Source organism: Microcebus murinus, chromosome 18 (assembly GCF_040939455.1).
Source record: "Microcebus murinus isolate Inina chromosome 18, M.murinus_Inina_mat1.0, whole genome shotgun sequence".
NCBI lineage: Eukaryota > Metazoa > Chordata > Mammalia > Primates > Cheirogaleidae > Microcebus > Microcebus murinus.
The window spans coordinates 58,117,518-58,140,960 of NC_134121.1; the positions used below are offsets into that span (position 1 = coordinate 58,117,518).

General features: G+C 45.3%; 1 protein-coding gene across 7 annotated transcripts in view; it reads left to right on the forward strand.

Annotated features, from left to right (window-relative positions):
- Positions 1–33: 33 nt before the first annotated feature.
- TEN1 (TEN1 subunit of CST complex) overlaps positions 34–23,443 on the forward strand; it is a 24,396-nt gene continuing 986 nt past the window's right edge. Inside the window, exons 1-4 of one of the 7 annotated variants that reach the window (XM_075994765.1) lie at positions 34–315; positions 4,851–4,939; positions 13,822–13,919; positions 15,805–15,962. In XM_075994765.1, the coding sequence (XP_075850880.1) occupies positions 13,828–13,919; positions 15,805–15,962 (250 nt within the window). In that variant the 5' untranslated portion in view covers positions 34–315; positions 4,851–4,939; positions 13,822–13,827. Of the gene's footprint in view, positions 316–351; positions 603–4,850; positions 4,940–13,821; positions 13,920–15,804; positions 15,963–23,443 lie in introns of those variants that run through there. The other 6 variants (XM_075994764.1, XM_075994767.1, XM_075994763.1 and 3 more) reach the window with 6 other exon arrangements.

A 23,443-nucleotide genomic window follows, 5' to 3' on the forward strand; every position in this document is an offset into this window, starting at 1 on the left:
AGCCCGCCCGGGTCCGCCCCAGCCCGCCTCTTCCTCGCAGCTGCCGCTCGGCACGTGACCGACCGCGGCTCGGGCAGAGAAGGAAAAGGTGGCCGCGCCTTGACCGCTGCCGGCCACGGGGCCTAAGAATCCTCTGCTCCCGGACACTAGAGGCCCCCGAGCGGCCCCTCCGGAAAGGAAACTTGTAAAGGGTTAAGAAATTGCCCCGCGGGAAGCGGGGAGGAGTGAAGCTATTTTGCTATCCCGCCCCTCCCCCGTCACGTGATCACTCGGGCGGAAAGAGGGAACCTGAACCTCAGGCAACGCTCAGAACAGGTTGGCTGGGGGCTTGGGAAGGGGCGGGACAACGAGGCTGAGGAGGGGCTGCGCCTGCGCCTTGGGACTCGCCCTCCTCAACACTTCCGGGTCGGTGCGCAAAGGCTTCCGCGGAAATGAGGGGGGGAGGGGACTCAAGGGCCCGGGAGCGGGTTGAGAGGGCTGTGAGCCATACCGACTTTCTAGAGGAGGTCGTTAGGATTTTCCCAAACTCTTCCAGACTGGGGGAAAAAAGGGACTGGGACCAAGGTCGCATTGGGGAGTGGCTCCAGTTACCTTTTGTTAAGGTAATGGCGTCCGCTGCTAGAGGCGTGGGTTGCTGGGGCCTGGGTGTGGGATTGCTGGCGCTTCCTTGTGTTTGTAGGGAGGACGTAGACTTTGAACGAGACCGAGCTGGCAGTGTTTCTCTGAGATTTCTCTGTCATCTGTCATAGAAACCAGACTTTTTTTCTTTCCCCTGATCCTGGCAGTTCTTAGAAGTCTTGGAGGCCAGACTTTTTTTGTTTTCTCTATAATTATCATCTCCATTAAAGTGGGAAGTGCATACGTTATTTTAAAACCTAATGTGGGAGGATTTCTAATGAAAAGCAAGAATTCCCCATCCTCGGAAGCAGTCAGTTTTCACCAGTTCTGTATTCAGATATAATTCCTGAGAAATAGCTAAATAAAATACTTAATTTGCTATTTCTTGATTTGTTCGTTTAGTTACCATTTGACTTCATGCCATGATTGTTAGGATACAGCACACTGCAACATCTCTTTCTTTACTAAACTCTGCCTAATTTGCCTTTGTAACTTCAAACATGCTTAATCACCTGCTCGTTTTTCTAGTAACACTACTGGGTATAAGGTAAGATGACCATTCACCTTGGACACAATTTAAGGACGCGCAAAAAAAAAAAAAAAACCTCAAGATTAACATTAATGCGGCACCTTTCTTTTTTTCTTTAAAGAGACGGATCTTGCTCCCCCAAGCTGGAATGCAGTGGCATGGTCATCGCTCCAACTCTTGGGGTCAAGCAATCCTCTGGCCGTAGTCTTCCCATAGGTGGAAATACAGGCATGTGCTACCATGCCTGCCTAATTTTTAAAATTTTTTGTAGAGACGGAGGCTTGGTCTTGACCTACTGGCCTCAAGTGATCCTCCTCCCTAGTCCTCCCAAAGTGCTGGGATTATAGGTGTGAGCCAGTTACCCTGGCTGATGCAACATTTTTAAAAATTAAAATTAATGCAGAAAAATCCATGACAAACAAAATACCAATATTTTAGATGAAGACAAGATCATCATTGCTGATTTTTCCTTTTGTCTCAGGTTCCAATATACTGATAGTGTTTTTTTAATGCCCCCCCCAGGCATTTAGATTGGTTACTGTTAATTTCATTCGTCTTGTCAACAAAAGCTGGCACTCCAAATATAACCAACATAAGTTGTTCTTAAGACAAAACTGAGTTTATTCTTTAAAGGAGAACACTGCTTGGCAAAGTTTTGGCACTATCTCAGAGAGGGGAAGGTAAGATCAGAATTTGTTGAGAATTGGAAATTTGGTTTAAGGCAGGTCTTTCAGTTGAAGGTCTTGAGTAAGATTAGGTAAGAACCATAGTCCAAAATTGGTGCAAATGTCAAGGTAAGGGAATTCAGAGACTCCCAGTGGACAAACTGTTAATGTTCAAACCGTTTGCCTAGGCTAGTCAGTTTAGGAAGAGTAAGTACTGACAATGAGAATCTATTCACCCATGTGAGAAATATTTAATATTAATAATGTCCCATGGCTGGGCGTGGTGGCTCACACCTGTAATCCTAGCACTCTGGGAGGCCAAGGCGGGAGCATCACTCGAGTTCAGGAGTTCGAAACCAGCCTGAGCAAGAGTGAGACCCAGTCTTTACTAAAAATAGAAACAAATTAATTGGCCAACTAAAAATATATAGAAAAAATTAGCCAGGCATGGTGGCACATGCCTGTAGTCCCAACTACTCAGGAGGCTGAGGCAGAAGGATTGCTTGAGCCCAGGAGTTTGAGGTTGCTGTGAGCTAGGCTGACGCTATGACACTCACTCTAGCCTGGGCAACAAAGTGAGACTCTGTCTCAAAATAAATAAGTGAATAAACAGAGTTATATTATTTACATTTTTAAACATTTTGTTGTGGAAAATTTGAAACATAAAGGGAATAATGTAATGAACCCCATATATACTCTCACCCAGATTCAACAATCATCAACCATACCTCCACCCACTCCCCTACATTAATTTTAAGCAAATCCTATGTCATATCATCTGTAAATACTTTCAGTATATATCTTTAAAGAGTTTTTAACAAAATCTCAATACTGTTATGACACTTGGTAATATTAACAAAAATTTTTTAACTTCATCACAGATTCAATCAATAATCAAGTTTCCAGTCAGGCACAGTGGCTCGTGCCTGTAATCCTAGCACTCTGGGAGGTTGAGGCAGGAGGATGTCTTGAGACCAGGAGTTCAAGATCAGGCTGAGTAAGAGTGAGACCCAGTCTCTACAAAAAATAGAACAAAATTTGCCAGGCGTGATGGCATATGCCTATGGTCTCAGCTACTCGGGAGGCTGAGACAGGAGGATCGCTTGAGCCCAGGAGTTTGAGGTTGCTGTGAGCTAGGCTGACGCCACGGCCACTCTAGCCCCAGCAACAGAGTGAGACTCTGTCTCAAAAAAAAAAAAAAATAAATAAAGAAAGATTCATATCCAACAGCTGCAGCTGCAACATGTGTGTGGACCTTTTTGGACCCAGATTTAGACAAACCAACTGCCACTTTCTTTCTTTCTTTTTTTTTTTTTTTTGAGACAGAGTCTCACTGTGTTGCCCGGGCTACAGTGCTGTGGCATCAGCCTAGCTCACAGCAACCTCAAACTCCTGGGCTCAAGCGATCCTACTTGCCTTAGCCTCCCAAGTAGCTGGGAGTAGCTATTTTTAGTAGAGACTGGGTCTGGCTGTTGCTCAGGCTGGTTTCGAACTCCTGACCTTGGCCTCCAAGGCCCGCCTTGGCCTCCCAGAGTGCTAGGATTACAGGCGTGAGCCACTGCACCCAGCCTTCCAACTGCCACTTTCTATGAAACAATCTGGGAAACTTGACTTTTTTTTTTTTTGAAACAGTCTCTTGTCTGTCACCTGGGTAGAGTGCAGTGGCCTCATCATAGCTCACTGTAACCTCAAACCCCTGGGCTCAATCCTGATTCAGCCTCCCAAGTACCTGGAACTATAGGCATGTGCCACCATGCCCAGCTAATTTTTTCTATATATTTTTGGTTGTCCAGCTAATTTCTTTCTATATATTTTTAGTTGTCCAGCTAATTTCTTTCTATTTTTAGTAGAGACAGGGTCTCCCTCTTGTCCAGGCTGCTTTCGAACTCCTGACCTTGAGTGATCCTCCTGCCTCGGCCTCCCAGAGTGCTAGGATTACAGGCATGAACCACTGCGCCGGCCTGAATCTTAAGCCTCTTTTATTGTATAGGTTTCCCTGTACATCTTTTTTTTTTTTTCTTAAGACTATGTCATTTTTCCTGTGGAATTTTCCGCAATTTGGATTTTATTATTTCCATGATGTCATTGAGATGTTTCTTTGTATTTTCTGTGACCTGTTATTTAGATTTAGAGGCTTTATTGGATTCAGACTTATGGTTTATGCTAAAACTACTCCCTATGGCATGGCATATTTTCCATTTTAAAGCATCACTCTGATTGTTAGAAAGAGAATGGATGTTAGACAAGAGTAGAAACAAAAAGACTTGATAAAGGCTTGAGCTGGGGTGGTGATCAGGGAGTGAAGTCAATAGACTCACTACCTAGTTTGAAGTTGTGGGGCCAGAAAGGGAGTGGTCCTTTTACCCTTATCATAAAGGGTCATGACCAACAGACACCCCTATAGCAAAAGACAAATTAACGAAAGTATAACAAATTTATCATGTACTTGTGAACAAGAGTCATACAACATACGAAAACTGAGCTGGGCACAGTGGCTCACACCTGTTATCCCAGCACTTTTGGAGGTCAAGGTGGGAGGATTGTTTAAGTCCAGGAGTTTGAGACGAGCTAGGGCAACATATCGAGACCCCATCTCTACAAAAAAAAAAAGAAAATTAGCCAGGCGTGGTGGCACCTGCCTGTAGTCCTAGCTACTAGGGAGGCTGAGGCGGGAGGACTAGTTGAGCCCAGGAGTTGGAGGCTGCAGCAAGCTGTTACTATGCCACCACACTCCAGCCTGGACAAAGAGTGAGACTGTCTCTCTTAAAAAAAAGAATACTCAAAGGGCCGGATGGTTGACACTTAAATACCTTCTTTGTTGGGGAGAGGGAACTCGGGGAGAGGGAATTCGGGGGAATGTAGGCAATTCTTTGAGGGGTAAATGAGTATTAGGGAGAATGAATAGACTCTGAGAGACAGAGTCATTTGCAAATGATTCTTTTTGTAGGTTGAGCCTCCAATAGACATTATTCTTGCATTCCTCAGTGGTTTTTTTTTTCTTCCTCATATATATAGATAGATAATTTTTTTTTCTTGAGACAGGGTTTGCTCTTTGCCCAGGCTGCTGTCGAACTTCTGGGTTTAAGTGATCCTCCTGCTTCAGCCTCCTGAGTAGCTGGGACCACAGGTAAGTGCCAACATGCCTCGCTCAGGCTTGCCTTCTGAAATAGATAATGAGATTTTTTTTGGGCAGGATGGAAGGCAATTGTATTCCTCTTTGGGGGTCTGGTTTCTAGGTAGATGAGGAAACTTCAGAAAACAGCACAAGAGGAAGCTTTGGGAGAGCCAGATTGGGAGGGAGTGTCAAGAAGACCTTCAGGCTACTTTAGTTCAACATGTCAAAGAGAGACATATTTTGGGGTGTGGGTTTTGAGCCCCAGCAAGGTAAAACTGACAGAAATTTGTGATGGATTGGATGAGCCGTGAGAGAAAGGGAAGCATCAGGAAGGACTTTTAAGATTTGAGCAGATGTAAGACTCTGGTGCTGCTGGGCCTTAGAAAACAGGACCCCAGAATGAAGGCCTCAGAAGCAGCCTCAGAGCGAAACTTTTGAAACTTTTTCTCTGACCTTCTCCTGCCCTCCTGCCTCTCCTCCATTCCCCTCTGAGGCAAGCCATAGAAACTAGAATCCCTCTTCCCCAAGGCAGGTGATAGAAACCAGAACCCCTTTTCCCTAAAGCCAGCCATAAAACCTAAAAGTGTTCTGTGTAAAAATTGGCCATAAAAGAAATTATCTGACCTACTTTGTTTGACTGTAGGGCATAAGACCCCCGTTCCAGAAAGGATCCTGCCCCACACCCAGAAAGAAGGAATGCCTGCTCAGAGAGGCCAGAAGGAATCTAGACAGACAGGCCTTGCTGGGTCTCACCACTCAGTCTGTAAACATTAGATCATACCCTTTTGTCCAATCGTATTTCTATTCAGCTGTTCATACTTTGTTGAACCTATGCATAAAAATGGACAATTCCCCTATATCTTTGAGTCTTCATTCTGAAGGCTCCTGTGTATATATACACGTTAAATAAATTAGTATGTATTTTCTCTTATTAATCAGTGATTTTTCAGTGAACTTTTAGGGGGCCAGGGGCCTTGGCCCTGCTATTAGGGCCAGAATTTCAGGTGGCATTAAAAATCAGAAAAACAAGGCCGGGCGCGGTGGCTCACGCCTGTAATCCTAGCTCTCTGGGAGGCCGAGGCGGGCGGATTGCTCGAGGTCAGGAGTTCAAAACCACCCTGAGCAAGAGCGAGACCCCGTCTATACTATAAATAGAAAGAAATCAATTGGCCAACTAATATATACAGAAAAAATTAGCCAAGCATGGTGGCGCATGCCTGTAGTCCCAGCTACTTGGGAGGCTGAGGCAGAAGGATTGCTTGAGCCCAGGAGTTTGAGGTTGCTGTGAGCTAGGCTGACGCCACGGCACTCACTCTAGCCTAGGCAACAAAGTGAGACTCTGTCTCAAAAAAAAACCAAAAACCAGAAAAACATAGTCCAACTGTGCCTATTTCCTCTCCTTCCAGGACTCACCTAAATGGAAAAGAACAGAACAGATGTCCGTGGGCCAGGGCTCTCAGTAGATTCTAGGAAGATGGGAAACACATGGAGCCTAGTGGCAGAATTAACAGAGCAGAGGAAGCCACTATTTCAAGTTCTGGATAATAAGATTAGGGACACTTTTGTCATTGTGACAGGAAAGGCAGATGTTAATAAGTTTGTAGCTAAGAAGCGGTGAGGAGGCGAGTTTGTAGCCTTTGTGTGTGACTCGGTTTTTCCTCTTTGAAGTTCTTGAAAACCCTCTGCCTTGGTCTCTGGAAATTTTCATGCTGTGTTGAAGGTGTGGGTCGTTTTCCATTCATCCAGTTCTGCCCTTTCAACTACAGACTCAAGTCTTTGTTCAGCTCTGTAAAACTTGCTATTACTGTTCTTTCTTTCTTTTTTATTTTTTTGAGACAGGGTCTTGCTCTCTTACACAGGCTAGAGTACAGTGACATCATCATAGCTCACTGCAACCTCAAACTCCTGGGCTCAAGGGATCCTCCTCCCTCAGCCTCCTGAGTAGCTGGGACTACAGGCACACACCACCACGCCCAGCTGATTTTTCTATTTTTTTGTAGAGACAGGGTCTTGGTATGTTGCTCAGGCTCATCTCAACTCCTGGCCTCAAACAGTCCTTCTGCCTCTGCCTCCCAAAGTGCTGGGATTACAGGCATGAGCCACCACACCTGCTCCTATTCCTTGATGGTTTTGGCTCCTCTGTTTTTCCCACTCTCTTTTTGGAACTAATTTATCATGTTTTGGGACTCCTCAAATGCATAGCTTTCTCACCTTTTCTCTAATTTTTATTTATTGGGTTTTTCAATCTATGCACTGGGAGATAGTCTTGATATGATCTTGTAATTTATTATTATTATTTTTTTAAATCTTATTTGGAATTTCCAACAGCTTTTTTTTTTAATTTATTCTAGGAAATATCCTATTTGTATTTTATGGCGCAATATCTTCTTAAATGTCACTGTGGATGCCATTAATGATTTCTCAAAGTTCTGTTCTATTCCCCATGTTATTTCTGTTTCCTCTTAGATCAGTTCTGCTGTTTATTTATCTTGGCATTTTTCTTTCACACTGTGGTTTCGCCTGAATACCTGGTGATCCTTGATTGTCCATACTGAGAAATGAGTCAGCACTAAGGCCCTGGGCACTTTCAGACAAGCAGGCCCCAAAGTGTGGATGACAGGCCTCCACGTGGGGGAGGCACCAGCGTCCAGGATAGTTTCTTATTTCTTCAAAGAAAGTTGTCTTTAGAGCAGTATCTCTGTTTTGACCTTTGGCTGCCTGCTAATCTCTATGTCAGCTAATCTCCTGTTTCTGTGCCCCGTGTCACCCTTGCCCTCCATCAGATCTGTCGACTCACATCCCAGCCACCCCCCCACCCCACCCCCAGGTTCTGCCACACCTTCCCACCCATTCCCTATTGTGATGACCCATGCCCCTTTCTTTTCTCTTTGCGGTTACATTTCTTTCAGTGGGACCTTGAGGAAGAAAGACAAGCAAATGTTCAGTCCGGAGGTGAGGTCACGTCACAGCTACTTAAATGGCAGAGCTGGGACTAGAACACAAGTTTTGTACTTCCTGTTTGCACTGCCTTTAATAAAGTTAGTGCTTTGAAAGTTGAGGATGTCATTGGAAATATATGTATAACACAGGTTCTCCTTCTGCTTAAAAAAGAAAAAAAAAAGATGGACTGAAAAGAGACAGTGTCATCAGAAATGAAAGTGGCATGTACAGAGAGCACCAGGTGCTCCGAAGGCCACTCTGGGGAAGTTTGTGACCTTCCGAAATGTACTCTGCCCCTCCATTGATAAATCAAATAAGGACTTTAGCAGGTGAAAGAAAACAGCGCTTTCCAAAAGGCAAATGGTATTTGAGCTCTACAAGAACATACATTCTGGTACTTGGTTGTGTCTAACCATGACACCTTGGGCCACAGGAGCCTCCTGTGCCCTGTTTAGGAGCTGAGGTGGGACCCCTGAAGAGCAGGGTGTGGTCTGTCTTATTTTCTTTTTTTTTTTTTGGAGACAGAGTCTCACTTTGTTGCCCAGGCTAGAGTGAGTGTCATAGCGTCAGCCTAGCTCACAGCAACCTCAAACTCCTAGGCTCAAGCGATCCTACTGCCTCAGTCTCCCGAGTAGCTGGGACTACAGGCATGTGCCACCATGCCCGTCTCATTTTTTTCTATATATATATTAGTTGGCCAATTAATTTCTTTCTATTTATAGTAGAGATGGGGGTCTCACTCTTGCTCAGGCTGGTTTCGAACTCCTGATCTTGAGCAATCCTCCCGCCTCGGCCTCCCAGAGTGCTAGGACTACAGGCGTGAGCCACCGGGCCGGCCTGTCTTATTCTCTTGACTTGGCTCGGCGCCTGCCCTGGAGGAGCTGCTCAGCAAATCTTTGTTGAATGAACAAACGACTAATTGACAGCAGACTCTTCCAGTTGTAATATTCTAGAAAGTCAGCTGTTCTTAATGTAGTAATGATAGTGGGTATACTCAGCTTTAAATAGAATAGGCTTAGATGAAGAGGTAAACTTGGCAAGTTTTCTTTTTATTTTGAAATAATTTCAAATTTACACAAGAATTGCAAGAATAGAACAAAATTTTCTTTGTCTTCTGTGACTTTAATACTTTTGAAGTATATAAGCCAGTTGTTTTGTAGAATGTCTCCTAATTCAGATTTGTCTGATATTTTTTCATGATTAGATTCAGATGGCGAATTTTTGGCAGGACCACGACAGAAGTGATGTGCCCTTCTAAGTGCATCATATCAGGAGGTCTGGGAAGTTTTGTGGTCTTGTAAAATATATATTTGGTCAATAACCAAACTCAGTTTCTCCCACTAGACTCTCACAGCATGCTTCTGACACCAGATATGTGGGGATTTGTCCCCACCAGCAAGCAAGCAGTCACTTCTGTAGCAGACACCAGCCGGGTGTCCTTTAATTCAATTATTTTCTGATACTATCTACCACCATGCCTGGCTAAGTTTTTAAAATTTTTTGTAGAGTCTCTCTATGTTGCCCAGGCTGGTCTCAAACTCCTGGCCTCAAGTGATCCATCTTCACGCCTCAGCCTCCCAAAGTGCTGGAATTACAGATGTGAGCCACCAGGCCTGGCCCTAAGAATTGCACGAACAGAACAAAGAATTTTCTTGCAGAAAAGCTCACAGAACTAGGGAAACACTTACCTTTACCACTTTATTATTGATTATAGGGGCCAAGGGAAAACTCTTTGCCCTCTGAAGGTTTGCTGAAAATCACTGACAGGAGACAGATTGATTGGAGAAAAGGCATACACATTTATTTGATCATAGTTTTACATGACAGGGGAGCCTTCAGAATGAAGATCCGGGCCAGCAAGGTGGCTCATGCCTGTAATCCCAGCGCTTTGGGAGACAAAGACGATTGCTTGAGTGTAGGAATTTGAAACCAACCTGGACAACATAGCAAGACCTCATCTCTACAAAAATAAAAGAAATAATTAGCTAGCCATGGTGACGTGTGCCTGTAGTCCAAGCTAGTTGAGTGGCTAAGGCAGGAAGATCATTTGAGCCCAGGAGTTCAAGGTTACAGTGAGCTGTGATTACACCATTGCACTCCAGCCTGGCTGACAGAGTGAGTGAGACTTGTTCTCTAAAAAAAAAAAAAAAAAAAAAAAGAATGAAGAAGACCCCAAAATATAGGGGAACTTGTTTGTTTTTATGCTTAGGTTCAATGACGTGTCGATAGTTGTGTGGAAATATTTTTGGACAAATAGGCTATGATCTTTTTTCTCTTTCTTTTCCCTTCCTCTGCATTGCCTTGAAAAAAAGAGTACGATCTAATGCTAGCCAGGGAGGGGAAACCCAGCAAGGCCTGTCCGTCCAGATTCTTCTTGGCCTCTGAGTATATGTTCCTTCTGTCTGGGTGTGGGGCAGTACCCTCTCTGGAATGGGGGTCGTATGCCCTACAGTCAAACAAGGTAGGTCAGATAATTTCTTTATGGCCAGTTTTTACATAGAAAGGTAGAGGGAAAGTTAGAGTACTACTATTTTTAGGTTTTATGGGTAGCTTTGGATAAAAGGGGTTCTAGTTCATATGATTCGCCTTGGGGAAGAGGGATTCTCCCTCAGGGGAGAATGGGACTGAGAGCCAGGAGGGCAGAGAAAACCCTTTTGCTTCTGAGGCCTTCACTTTGGGGTATTGTTTTCTGGGTCCCGGTATTCTAAAGGATATTAGGAAAAACACAGATGAAGAGACGCACAGGGCAAGGTTATGTGGGAAGTGGCGCAGAGCTTCCATGCCTTCCCTGGTTTCACCACCCTCTAGGATTCAGCCATCCCGAAGCTCTTCAAACCCTGTCTTGGTGGGTTTTTATGGAAGCTTCGTTATGCAGGCAGGATTAATTAAATCTTTGGCCATTGATGATCAACTTGACCTCCAGCCCCTGTCTCCTCCTTGCAGGTTAGGGGGAGGAATGAAAGTCCCAAGCGTCTTACCCTGCCTTGGTCTTTCTGGTGACCAGCCCCATCCTGAAGCTACCTAAGGGCTGCCAGCTACCCGTCAAGTGTAATCCCAGCACTTTGGGAAGGCCGAGGGGGGAAGATGGCTTGAGGCCAGGAGTTTGAGACCAACATCAAAAGATACTTACCACTTTGAAGATTTCAAGAATTTTAGGAGTTGCTTGCCAAGGAACAGGGTGGAAGACCATGTACATATTTTATAATATCACAAGGTTCTATTTGCTAGGTTTTTCCACTGTGAAGTAGTAAAGTGGACCATTTCCTTTGCAATTCATAAGTATCTGTGGGGAGATACATTGAGACCATGTAAATGCCCCGTTCTCATCACACATTTACCCGGTACTTTTACCATCCACTGATGCCTTTACTCTGGTGATTACAAAACTTTTTAAGGCACAGTAAAATAATCCTTGTATTTGGCAAGATTCATTTGATTGAGATTACATTTGAGATTTGTAATAATTCCACGTGATGGAACCTTTTGAGGCCATGGTTCAAAGCGTGGGGTATAACTTGAGTTTTAATGTTCAGCATTCACTCATTGGTGCAGTGTTGGCTAACGAAGAATTGGAACTTTAAAAAAATTTATGAAGTTTAAATTTACAAAATGTATGCCCCCCCACCACAAAGAGTTCATCCTACTGTATAATTTAAAAAAATAAACATGAATTTAGTGATGCACATACTGACAGCTTAGCTTATAATGTGTGTGGTGCTTGAGAGTGACAAAATCAATTTTCAAAAGACTGTCAAGTTTCAGCTTTGTGCTAGACTGGATGGGATTGTTCCCTGTGGTCCCAGACAGGAACCATTATATATTTTTTTTCTTGGTTATCTTTTGGTTTGTTTTGTTTTTGCTTCTCTGCCAGAGGTCACTAGGGGTGTCTCATTTCTGGCAGGAATAGCTCTGTTCCCTGGCCACAGCCAGGCAGGACCTCTGCCTCTAGGGGGCTGGCAGACAGCTGAGCCTTGGCCACTTGTTCTGAGCTGTGCACACCAGCCCTGTTCTTGGCCTGCTGCCTTCAGATGCCCTATCGCACACTGACCCGCAGCGCTGCTCGCTGGTGTCTTCACTGCAGGATAATGAAACCAATTGCGCAAGATTCTAGGTTCTGTTAAACTTCTAGACTAATGCTATGTCATCAGGTTTCTGCAGGGATCTGAGGATTATTTAATTACTGTTTATCTTTGTTCCCATTGCTCCTCTTGCGTGTCCTATCAAGAAATAGTTGAAGGCTAAGGCTGTCACCTTCAGGATTCATTTGTCATTGAACTATTATTTCTGGGTTCCCAATTCTCTAACATTTTAAAGAAAATCTAGGGTAGGAAAAATTGTTACGGATAAATTAGAGAATATTTGGGGCCATTACTAGAAAAAAAAAAAAGGAGGGGGCACTTCTACAGTGTGTCTTCATGTAGATGATTTCTCTGGTATGTTTATATTATATTTCGTTTTGTTAAACATACCAGGTCTCCCTAATGGAGTGGTGGGAACCGTCCTTCTGAGCAGCTTACTGTGGCTCTACTTTTTGGCAGGCGGCTGCTCAGCATGTGGTTTTCTATAAAGACTTAGAAAACAGTCACTTCTTTCATTTCTTCTCATCCCAAGGAATAAGCTGCATTTTTTGAGGAGTCCTGGGTTTTCCTGTCTGATCATGGGGGCCAGTAGCCAGTGTTCCCGGGGAGCCTTTCTGTTCCCAGCGGCCTGTCTCCTAGTGTGTCTTGGAGGTGCCTCTTCCCACAGGAAGAGTGGTCGCTAAAGGAAGAGACGTCTTGGTTAGAATCCTTTTCCTCGCCCCAAAGGGTGAAGCTTTCCTAAGCCTGCTGAGCCCATCAGAGTTTCAGAGTGACTAATGCCTCCCACCCACCCCGCCCCAGAGTGGGCTCCAGGACACGTGGGCTTTTTATGGAGTGTTCTTTCATAAGAAAACACACACACAACACACACACACATGCATACGCATACTTACAGGCTGGTTCCTTGCTTTTTTTCCCAACAGTATATCTTGGGGATCTTGCCATATGAGTGCATATAATGTCCCGTCTTCTTAAAAAGTCTGCTGAATTTTGTTGAATTGTTATTACATAAATTATTTAGCCAGTCTTCTCTCTACCCCCCTTTTTTTTTCTTTTTTTTTGAGAGAGAGTCTCACTCTGTTGCCCTAGCTAGAATGCCATGATGTCAGCCTAGCTCACAGCAACCTCAGCCTCCTGGGCTCAAGCAGTCCTTCTGCCTCAGCCTCCGAGTAGCTGGGACTACAAGGATGTGCCACCATACCCAGCTAATTTTTTTTTTTTTTTTTTTTTTTTTTTTTTGAGACAGAGTCTCGCTTGTTGACCAGGCTGGAGTGAGTGCCGTGGCGTCAGCCTAGCTCACAGCAACCTCAAACTCCTGGGCTCAAGCGATTCTGCTGCCTCAGCCTCCCGAGTAGCTGGGACTACAGGCATGCGCCACCATGCCCGGCTAATTTTATATATATATTAGTTGGCCTATTAATTTGTTTCTATTTATAGTAGAGACGGGGTCTTACTCTTGCTCAGGCTGGTTTCGAACTCCTGACCTCGAGCAATCCGCCCGCCTCAGCCTCCCAGAGTGCTAGGATTACAGGCGTGAGCCACCGCGCCCGGCCCAGCTAATTTTTTCTATATATATTTTTAGTTGGCCAATTAATTTCTTTCTGTTTTTAGTAGAGATGGGGTCTCGCTCTTGCTCAGGCTAGTTAGAACTCCTGACTTTGAGCGATCCTCCCGCCTCGGCCTCCCAGAGTGCTAAGATTACAGGCGTGAGCCACCGTGCCCAGCCTCCAAAAAATTTAAAAAAATTTTAAAACACTACCTGCTGGAACTAGTCTTCAAGATGTTGCTGGTCTCATGTGTCTGTTAATCTCTATCTTGTGGTCTGCTTGGTTCATTAGGAATCTTCAAAAATCAATCTCAGTTATTTGGTTGCAGGAACCAATGATGCTGCCAAAGCCTGGGATCTATTACCTGCCCTGGGAGGTCAGCGCTGGCCAAGTTCCGGACGGGGGCACGCTGAGAACATTCGGCAGGTGAGAATGGCTGCTTTTTCACATGGTGGAGGGTTCAGATATCTTCCCCCCACCCAAAAACACTTAACATTGTTTTACAACTTTCACTGATTATTAGAAAACATTTAAAAATTATATGTTCATTGAAAAAAATATAGACAATCCATAAAAGTTTAAAGAAAGCAAAGATCACCTGTAATCCCATTGCCCAGACAAAGCCCTTTGCCGATTATCTTTATACACGTCTCCATGTATGTGTGTGGGTGGGTGTGTATACACCCTATATATGTTTATACATACACACCATGTTACTCATATATTATTACGTAAGCAATTATCCTCAAACTTAAAATGACAACAAATGTTTGTTATCTAATGGTTACTCTGGGTCAGGAGTTTGGGGGAGACTTAGCTGGGTGGTCCTAGCTCAGGGTCTCTCCTGGCACTGTCATCAAGCTGTTGGCAGGGGCTGCAGTAAGTGAAGGCTTGCCCGGGCCTGGAGATCCACTTCCAGGGTGGCTCGGTCACACGTTTGCCAAATTAGCACTGGCTCTTGGCAAGAAGGCTCAGGTCCTGACAATGTGGATTTCTCCACAGGGCTGCTTGCGGGTCCTTGTGAACACAGCAGTCTCTCCCAGAATGAGTGAGCCAAGAGAAAAGCAGGGTGGAAGTCGCAGTGTCTTGTATGAGCTAGCTTCCGAAGTCACGCTCAGTCATTTCTGTGGTACCCTGCTGGTTACACAGGTCAGCCCTGTCCAGCGTGGTAGAGGACACAGGAATGTGAATGCAAGGAGATGGGAATCATGGGAGATCATGTGGGAGATAGTGCACGTACATAAGGAAGTATTTTAACCAAGATGAGAGCCTATTGTATTATTAATACTATATTGGGCCGGGCGAGGTGGCTCACACTTGTAATCCTAGCACTCTGGGAGGCCGAGGCAAGAGGATCGCTCAAGGTCAGGAGTTTGAAACCAGCCTAAGCAAGAGCAAGAACCCTGCCTCTACTATAAATAGAAATAAATTAATTGGTCAACTAAAAATATATAGAAAAAATAAGCTGGGCATGGTGGCACGAGCCTGTAGTCCCAGCTACTTGGGAGGCTGAGGCAGGAGGATTGCTTGAGCCCAGGAGTTTGAGGTTGCTGTGAGCTAGGCTGACGCCACAGCACTCTAACCTGGGCAAAGAGTGAGACTCTGTCTCAAATATAATAATAATACTATATTGTACCATTTGTTTACTTAACTGTGTATGGTAGACCTAGTTCCATGTCAAATGTATAGATGGACATCATAATTTTTAATAGGCCCATTTTATTTCGCCATGTAGGTATTCCATAATTTATTTAGCCATCTCTCTATGGATTTTCAAGAAAGACATCAGTGTAATTTGGTGGAGAAAGGATAGTTATTTCAGCAAATGGTGCTGGAACTACTGGATATTCTTATGTGGGCCGAAAACACCTTGATCCCTACCTCACAACATACAAAAAAATAATAATTGGCACTGTGTCACAAATGTACAAACTAAAACTATAAAATGTCTAGAAGTACACAGAGTATCTTTCCATCTTTGAGACAGGCAAAGTTTTTGTAGATAAGACACAGTAAGCAAAAGCCATAAAAGAAAAAAAAAAAGTGGACATCAACAAAATTAAAAGCTTTGCTTATCAAAAGATACCATTATGAAAATTAAAGGTAAGGGGAAGAAAATTAAAAGGCAATTCCCTCCTAGTCTACGATGTACACTGAAAATTTTTCTCTAATTTGTTGTTGCCATTTTTATTTCTCTTATCAGATTGAGGCCGAACATTTTTTCATGGATTTATTGTCCTCCCCAAACCTTTTGAGTTTCATGGTGGGTCTGTCTGTAGGTAGACATTGTCACACTTCCTCCGCCCTCCAGGTTGTGCCTCTACGATGTGGCCGAGTCCAGAGTGAAGCTGACAGCCCAGCACGGATCCGATGAGCACGAGCTTCTGGTCTGCACCAAGCTGGTGGAGCCATTCCAAGCCCAGGAGGGCTCCCTGTACGTCGTGCTGGGGGAGCTGGAGCCCCAGGAGGGTAAGCCGTGGCCTCACATACGCTTTTCCACGCTGGGTCCCACACTGGGACAGCCTTTTGGGTGACTCAGTTAGGAACGGATCTGGCTTATGACCCAGCGGGGAGTGTCTCACAGGGGTTAACATTTCTTCTAAATCAGCCCATCCATTCAAGGAATCTTGGCAAACAGACATGATTCCACTCATAGCGGACCTGCTGTGTGGTGCCAAGTCAAGGAGTTGGGACAGTGGGCGAGAAAGAGGAGAGAGAAACCGCGCATTGCTCAAGGCCTACAATGCGCCAGGCCTGGCGTGGGGGGGTTTGCTCGGATCCTTTTGAATTGGCTCATCACCCTTTTCGTGTGAGTCGTCTTATTGCTGTTTCATAGATGAGAAAACCAAGGCTTGGAGAAGACAGGGCCGCAGCGCCAGGGTAAGAGAAACAGAACGCAGGGGAAGGCGTACGTACAGCAGCCTGGGGGGATCTCTCTGGCGTGCAGAGTTGAAGGCCTCCCCCCCACTCTGTCTCTGGCCGTCCTGAAGGCTGGGCTGCCGGGCTGGGAGGTGCCACCGAGCCCCAGAGTCAGCGCCTTGCTCTGCTCCTGTGGGGCTTGTCACCCACATCCCATTTGTGTGTGTCACTGCCTCCCCTCCTCTCTTCTTAAGCTTTCACTTCTCCCACCCCATTATCAGAGTACTACGTGCTCACCGTAGAGAATTTAAAGAGGGTAAAGAACCAGAAAAGGTCACCCATAGTCCTCCTCAGAGGCAGCCCCTGTGACTCATTCGGCACATTGCCTCCTAGTCCTTTCAACGCCAAACGGTCGGTATCACACTGTGTGTTTTATTTGGTTATTTTGGCATAACATTATGTTACAAGCATTTCCCCATGTCCTTTTAAATATTTTTGTAGATAGACTATTTAATGTGTAATATTTACACATAATATTTACTGTGTAATAATTTATAGGCTAGATGTGCCTCCTAATTTATTCAACCACTGAACACTTGTTTCCATTTTTGCTCTTATAAATATATTGTACATGTAGCCGGGCGCGGTGGCTCACGCCTGTAATCCTAGCACTCTGGGAGGCTGAGGCGGGCGGATTGCTCAAGGTCAGGAGTTCAAAACCAGCCTGAGCAAGAACGAGACCCCATCTCTACTATAAATAGAAAGAAATTAATTGGCCAACTAATATATATATAAAATTAGCCGGGCATGGTGGCGCATGCCTGTAGTCCCAGCTACTCGGGAGGCTGAGGCAGCAGGATTGCTTGAGCCCAGGAGTTTGAGGTTGCTGTGAGCTAGGCTGACGCCACGGCACTCACTCTAGCCTGGGCAACAAAGCGAGACTCTGTCTCAAAAAAAAAAAAAAAATATTGTACATGTATTGGTATATTCAGTCCAACAGAGTATTATGAAGCCATTAAAAATGGTGTTATAAATCTGTATCTATTGACATAAAAAATATTTACAAGCCAGGCACTGTGGCACACACCTGTAGTCCCAGTTACTTGGAAGCCTGAGGCAGGAGGATGGCTTGAGCCCAGGAGTTCGAAGCCAGCTTGGACAACATAGTAAAACCCTATCTCTAAAAAATAAAATAAAATTTAAAAAAAGAATAAAAACTATTTACAATATATTACTAATAAAAAGCAATTTATAAAACAATATTTGTTATATAATCCCATTTTTCTTTCTTTCTTTCTTTGTTTTTTTTTTTAGAGACAGGGTCTCACTCTGTCACCCAGACTAGAGTGCAGTATCACAGTCACAACTCACTACCACCCTGAACTCCTGGGCTCAAGTGGTCTTCCCACCTCAGCCTCCCAAAGTGCTTAAATTACAGGCATCAGCCACCACACCCTGCCCCATTTTTCTTTAACATTTATTTTTATATGTACATAAAAGTTTGAAAGATTATTTACCAGAATGTTAATAGTGGTTACTTCTGGGTGGTAGAATCATGGGGTTCTTTATACTTTTCTTACCATTTTACAATGAAAAAACATTGCTTTCATAGCCAGAGAAGGAAAATAGTAAAAAAAAAAAAAAAAAAAAAAAATTACTGCTTCAGTTACAGCCTCACACACTAATCTTTGTCTATTCTCTGATGATTTCTTCTTCAGTGTAGTTTCCTAAAGTAGAATTGCTAGATTAAAGGCTAAAACACTTATGTTTCTTGATTTATACTATCAAGTTATTTTCTAAAAGTCACAGTATTTTGTTTTGTTTTGTTTTTTCTTTTTTTTTTTTAAGACAGAGTCTCACTTTGTTGCCCAGGCTAGAGTGAGTGCCATGGCGTCAGCCTAGCTCACAGCAACCTCAATCTCCTGGGCTCAAGCGATCCTCCTGCCTCAGCCTCCCCAGTAACTGGGACTACAGGCATGCACCACCATGCCCAGCTAATTTTTTTTTTTTACATATATATTAGTTGGCCAATTAATTTCTTGCTATTTATAGTAGAGACGGGGGTCTCGCTCTTGCTCAGGCTGGTTTCGAACTCCTGACCTCGAGCAATCCACCCGCTTCGGCCTCCCAGAGTGCTAGGATTACAGGTGTGAGCCACCGTGCCCGGCCCACAGTGTTTTTAACTCTGGACGAAATGCACCAGGAAAAAAAAAGTAATTAAATGGTGCTTACTTTAATTATATTCGATTTAATAAAAGTTAATCTTTATTCAGCCTTAAGCCCTTGAGCTCCCAGAGTCCCTGCCCTCGTGATTGATTTGGGAGAGGCATGGAGGAGGGATGGCGTGGGAACAAAAGGCCTTTGCATAAATGAGTCCCACGCTCCCTGCAGCACCCGATCCCCGCAGCCTCTCTCCTGCACTGCCGCCCACAGCAAGTCCGGAACCCACTGTCCAGGGTGTGGATCTTTAAGTCCCAATCGCAGGTACAGGGAGAGGCTAATACCAAGATGAGACAGCAGAGCCTTGAGTGGACATTTGGAATTATTTCTGTGAAGAAAAATGGAAAACACTTTATAAATTCATCCCATATCATTAAAAATTTAGTATTCGGTCACAAGCATACACAAAAGTGGAATGGTATTAATAGAATGAACCTCCATTTGCCCATCACTCGGATTCAGCAGTGATCCACATTTGACTAATTTGCTCACACCTCGTTATTTATTTTGCTGGTGGACTTTAAAGCAAATCTAAGACATTGTTTCACTTTACCCATAAATACCTCTGTGTGTATTTCTAGCATCACCTCAGTGCCATTACCCAGTGCTCATCTCCAACGCCCAACAAAATTAATAGCTGTTCCTTTATACAATCTACTGCCGTGTCCGTGTTCAGTCTTTCTCAGTTGCCTCAAAAAAAAAAAAAAAATGGCGTTTTATAATGTTTAGTTTGAATTAGGATCCAAAGTCTTCACGTTGCATTTGGATCACATACCTCCAGTCTCTCTTAATTTGTAGCAGTTCTGCCTGCCTTCATTTTGTTTTCATGCCATTTATTTGTCAGAGAAGTTGGGTCATTTGTGCTAGAGAATGTCCTGGAATATGGAATTACTGTTCATGTCCTCCTGGTTGCACCACCCCTGCCCCCCTTCACCTCTAGTTTGTCCTGCCTTTTTGATATGGGCTATATTTCAGGGAAACCAAATGGGTGTTGAGGGAAAATTCTTTAGAGAGGAATCACAGTGAATAAATACAGGAGAGATGCTTAAATTTGAAAGTTACCACTTTATAAGCCCTGAGGAGGCTGGGCGCAGTAGCTCACGCCTGTAATCCCAGCACTCTGGGAGGCCAAGGCAGGTGGATAGTTTGCAGTCATGAGTTCGAGACCAGCCTGAGCAAGAGTGAGACCCTGTGTCTACTGAAAATAGAAAAAATTAGCCAGGCATAGTGGCATGTACCTGTAGTCCCAGCTACTCAGGAGGCTGAGGCAGGAGGATAGCTTGACCCCAGGAATTTGAGGTTGCCTTGAGCTATGATCACGCCACCACACTCTAGCCTGTGGGACAGAGCAAGACTCTCTAAAAAAAAAAAAGCCCCAAGGAAATAACAAACCCAAGCAACGGTCATCGCTGGCTGCTAAAGTCGTTAGGTGGAATATTGATGGGAGGGTTGTATTGGAGGGCGCAGCCAGCAGCTCCAGGGCCTGCACAATCAATGACAACATCACAGCGGTTGGAAGAACAAACACCATGTGCTTCCAATGTAACCCATGGAGAAGACACAAACAGCACCACCTCTGGAGTATTCTTGCCAAAAAAAAAAAAAAAATATGGAACCTGCACCTAATCAAACCTCAGATGCCGCAGGCTTTCACGGGCACTGATTAGTTTACTTCTTCTCGTTCTTTGTATCCCAGCCTGTTTTTTGTTTTCTGTTTTTCCTTAAAATATTTTTTTTCCTTGATTTTCTAAGTAATGTGTGCTCCTGGTTCGCAGCTGGCGCAGGAGGCGAGGATGGGCATGTGCGGGTGGAGGAGCATGGCGCTCGCCGGCCGCACTGACCCCTGGCCGGGGCGGGGGCACCACGTGGCTGCTTTAAACCGCCCTGAGCCAGGCCCAAAGTCCTGTATGGACACAAAGGTCGATCAGACGTGGACCCTGCCCTGTGACCAGGCTGACGGTCCTGATCGGGGACAGGAGAGAGAAAGGCCGCCTAAAGTCACCTTTCTGAAATTTCTGCATGTAAGATGACCAGAAAGGTAAAGAAATACCAGCCACATGATGAAATTTCTGGGATGCGTCAGCAATTCTCCTGGCACCATCCAAGGGCCAGAGGGCGTCCTGTCCACTGTCTGGGGACTAAAGTTTTGGACACATCCCTTCCCCAGAGGCTCTCATGTCACACCTGGTCTGAAGGTTACTGGACCACAGCAGGTGGCTGCCCTCAAGCTCTCGCCGTGAGTCTCACCGCCTTCCGGTTTTCTCCCACCTGCCCTTGTTCCCTGCCCTCAGAAACCTGTCTGCGTGGCCTGTAACTTTCCTGAATCCCGGTGTGGCCCCCGGCCAGCGGTTCCTCCCGTGAGGAGCCCACTCAGGTTCCGAAGCCACACACCCCACTGAGCCCAGAGGCAGGGCCAGGATCCTGCTGGCACCTCAGGTTTGTCGTTGCAGTCATCTCCCCGTATTTCCTCATCTCTTGCAGCCTGTTTCGCCACCGGCACCTCTGCCCCACTCCTGCCTCCCACACCCGCCGCCACGCCTCGGACACGGCTCCCCCGGAATCGCCTCGCCTCCGCGGCCCCAACCGCACCGTCTGCTGTCACTCTTTCTGCCTCTGCCTCTCCTCCTGCGCCCTTCACCCCGCCAGGACCGGCGGACCTGGGACTCCTCGGCTTTGCCCCCTCTTTCTCTCCCTGGCCTCGCTGGGCCTCACTGCCATTTCATCTGCATCTCCCCAGAAGTTTCCCCCTGCCTCCCATCGCTCCTGCCCGGTGAAGCTGCGGCCTCCGCCTCTCGGGTCCTGCCGACTGTTGTGTGCAGAAAGACCACAACGCTCCGTGGAGTCGGGGCACGATGATTTTAGGCTCTCACTGTGCCCCCCCACACACCTAGAAATGCTTCTGTATGTCCTCGTCAACCCCCTCCCAGGCCTGACCACAGCCGGTTGAGGCATTCACCTGCCACGTAAGACCCCCACTTCCTCTCCTCCCTGTCCCTCTCAGCAATTTGCCTTCCCTCTTACATCCCAGCTAACCCTGAGGCCACAGGCGGCGGCCCCTCCTCCTGCAGTCAGACTCCTCCACGGTCTGAGAGGAAGAGGGGTCCCTTGGTTACCACTGGTTCTTCCCTCCAGCAGGAAGGTGCTCAAGCCTCTGCTGTACTGAAATTATAATGCCAGTAATGAGTCATCTGTGCTGTGTCCCCACTGACTGGCATCACCTTCCTTCCCTTCCCAGGCTTCCTCAAAGAAGGTCCGTCCCCATATCGCCCCTTCCTCATCCTGCTCCCGCCTCACCCCGGCGGCGCGTGCCAACTGCGCTTTGTAACCAGCTGCAGGCCCTTTATCTTTGCAAGAAGAAACTCCCCGAAACGACCCTCTCTCCAGCTGTCTCAGCCATGGACTCCATTTCCCCTTCCCCAAAGCCCTTCCAGCGCTTCATTCCTTTTGCAGATGGACTCACAGCTTTGCCCAATGTGTCCCTTGACGTCATCGTATTTCTAAAGCTCACTTCCACATTTGATAACTTTTTTCCATTCCCAGGGAGAAGAAGCAGCATATTCCACAATATAAATCTAGAGAGGAGGGTTTCCCCAGGCTGCAGGGGGCGAGAGCTGATAGGAATACTATCAGGAAAGTTCTGTGACATTGAGTCAGATACCTAAGAACATCTTCATACAGGAAGTTTGGAAACATTTGACATAGGACCCTATTTTGAGATTTTAACAGCTCCCTCTGCAAATTAGAGCTCTCTCATCTCGTCCTTGTTCACCTGTGCTGCAGCTGCTCTGTGACATCTATTTAGGGCTGTGTGTGTCAGTGACAGGTGAAGATTGGGCAAATGATGCCCCATGCGATGAGAGTCATCGATCTACACCAATCAGTAGGTCCAGGTATTGTCACCAGCCCTCTCCTCTCTAAGCCATGCAGTTTCTGCAGGCTAGCACTGGGGCTGACGGAAGCTGATGACACATACGCCACCTCGTGTTTCAAACAAGTTCATCTTCCAAGGCCAGCCTGTGTAGCCTGCTGGAATCTAGGCAGTTTGACACTCTGAATTCTGCCCCCCAGGCTGTGTTAAAATGAAAACTGGCCTAGACTAGAAGGAAGGGTGGGCATAGACTATATCTAATAACCAGAGAGCCTCTGTCTCAAACTGCATGAAGAGAAGACAGCATAACATTCTAGAACATTGGGTTTTTTGTTTTTGTTTTTTTTTTATTTAGAAAACCAAGCTGTTTATTTATTTTTTTCTTTTACTTAGTTTGAATTCTGGAATGTTTTATATCTTTTTTATTTAGAAAACCAAGCAGTTTATTTTTTTTCTTTCACTTAGTTTGAATTCTTGAATGTGTTATATATATATATATATATATATATATATATATATATATTTTTTTTTTTTTTTTAGAAAACCAAGCTGTTTGTTTTTTTTTCTTCTAGAACATTGAATGTATTTATCAAAGTGCCCAGAGAACAGAGAACATGAGTGAATTTTTTTTTTAATTTTAAAAAAATTTTTTAAAAAATCATCTGTTAGGGCAAACCCTAGATGTCCTGTTTGATGCCACCTGAACATTGACAAACCTTTCCATTATGTATCATGTCACCACCATGTCTCCTAGAAGCCCTCTGAGCCCCCGTCCAGGGTGGGGTGACTTGCCTCACCTGGAGCTCAGTCCCTCAGATGTACTAAACATGAGTGCCTCTTTGCCCCCATTTCCAGTGACAGTGGGTCCCAAGATGCCAAGGGGGCCCTTCCCTCAGTACAGCTGGAGAGCCAGGATGGTGGTTGAGAGCCTGCTCAACCCTGGGCACTTGGGACCTAGTAAGAAGGTAGCCAGAATTAGGGTGGCCAAGGAGGGAAGTAGAGG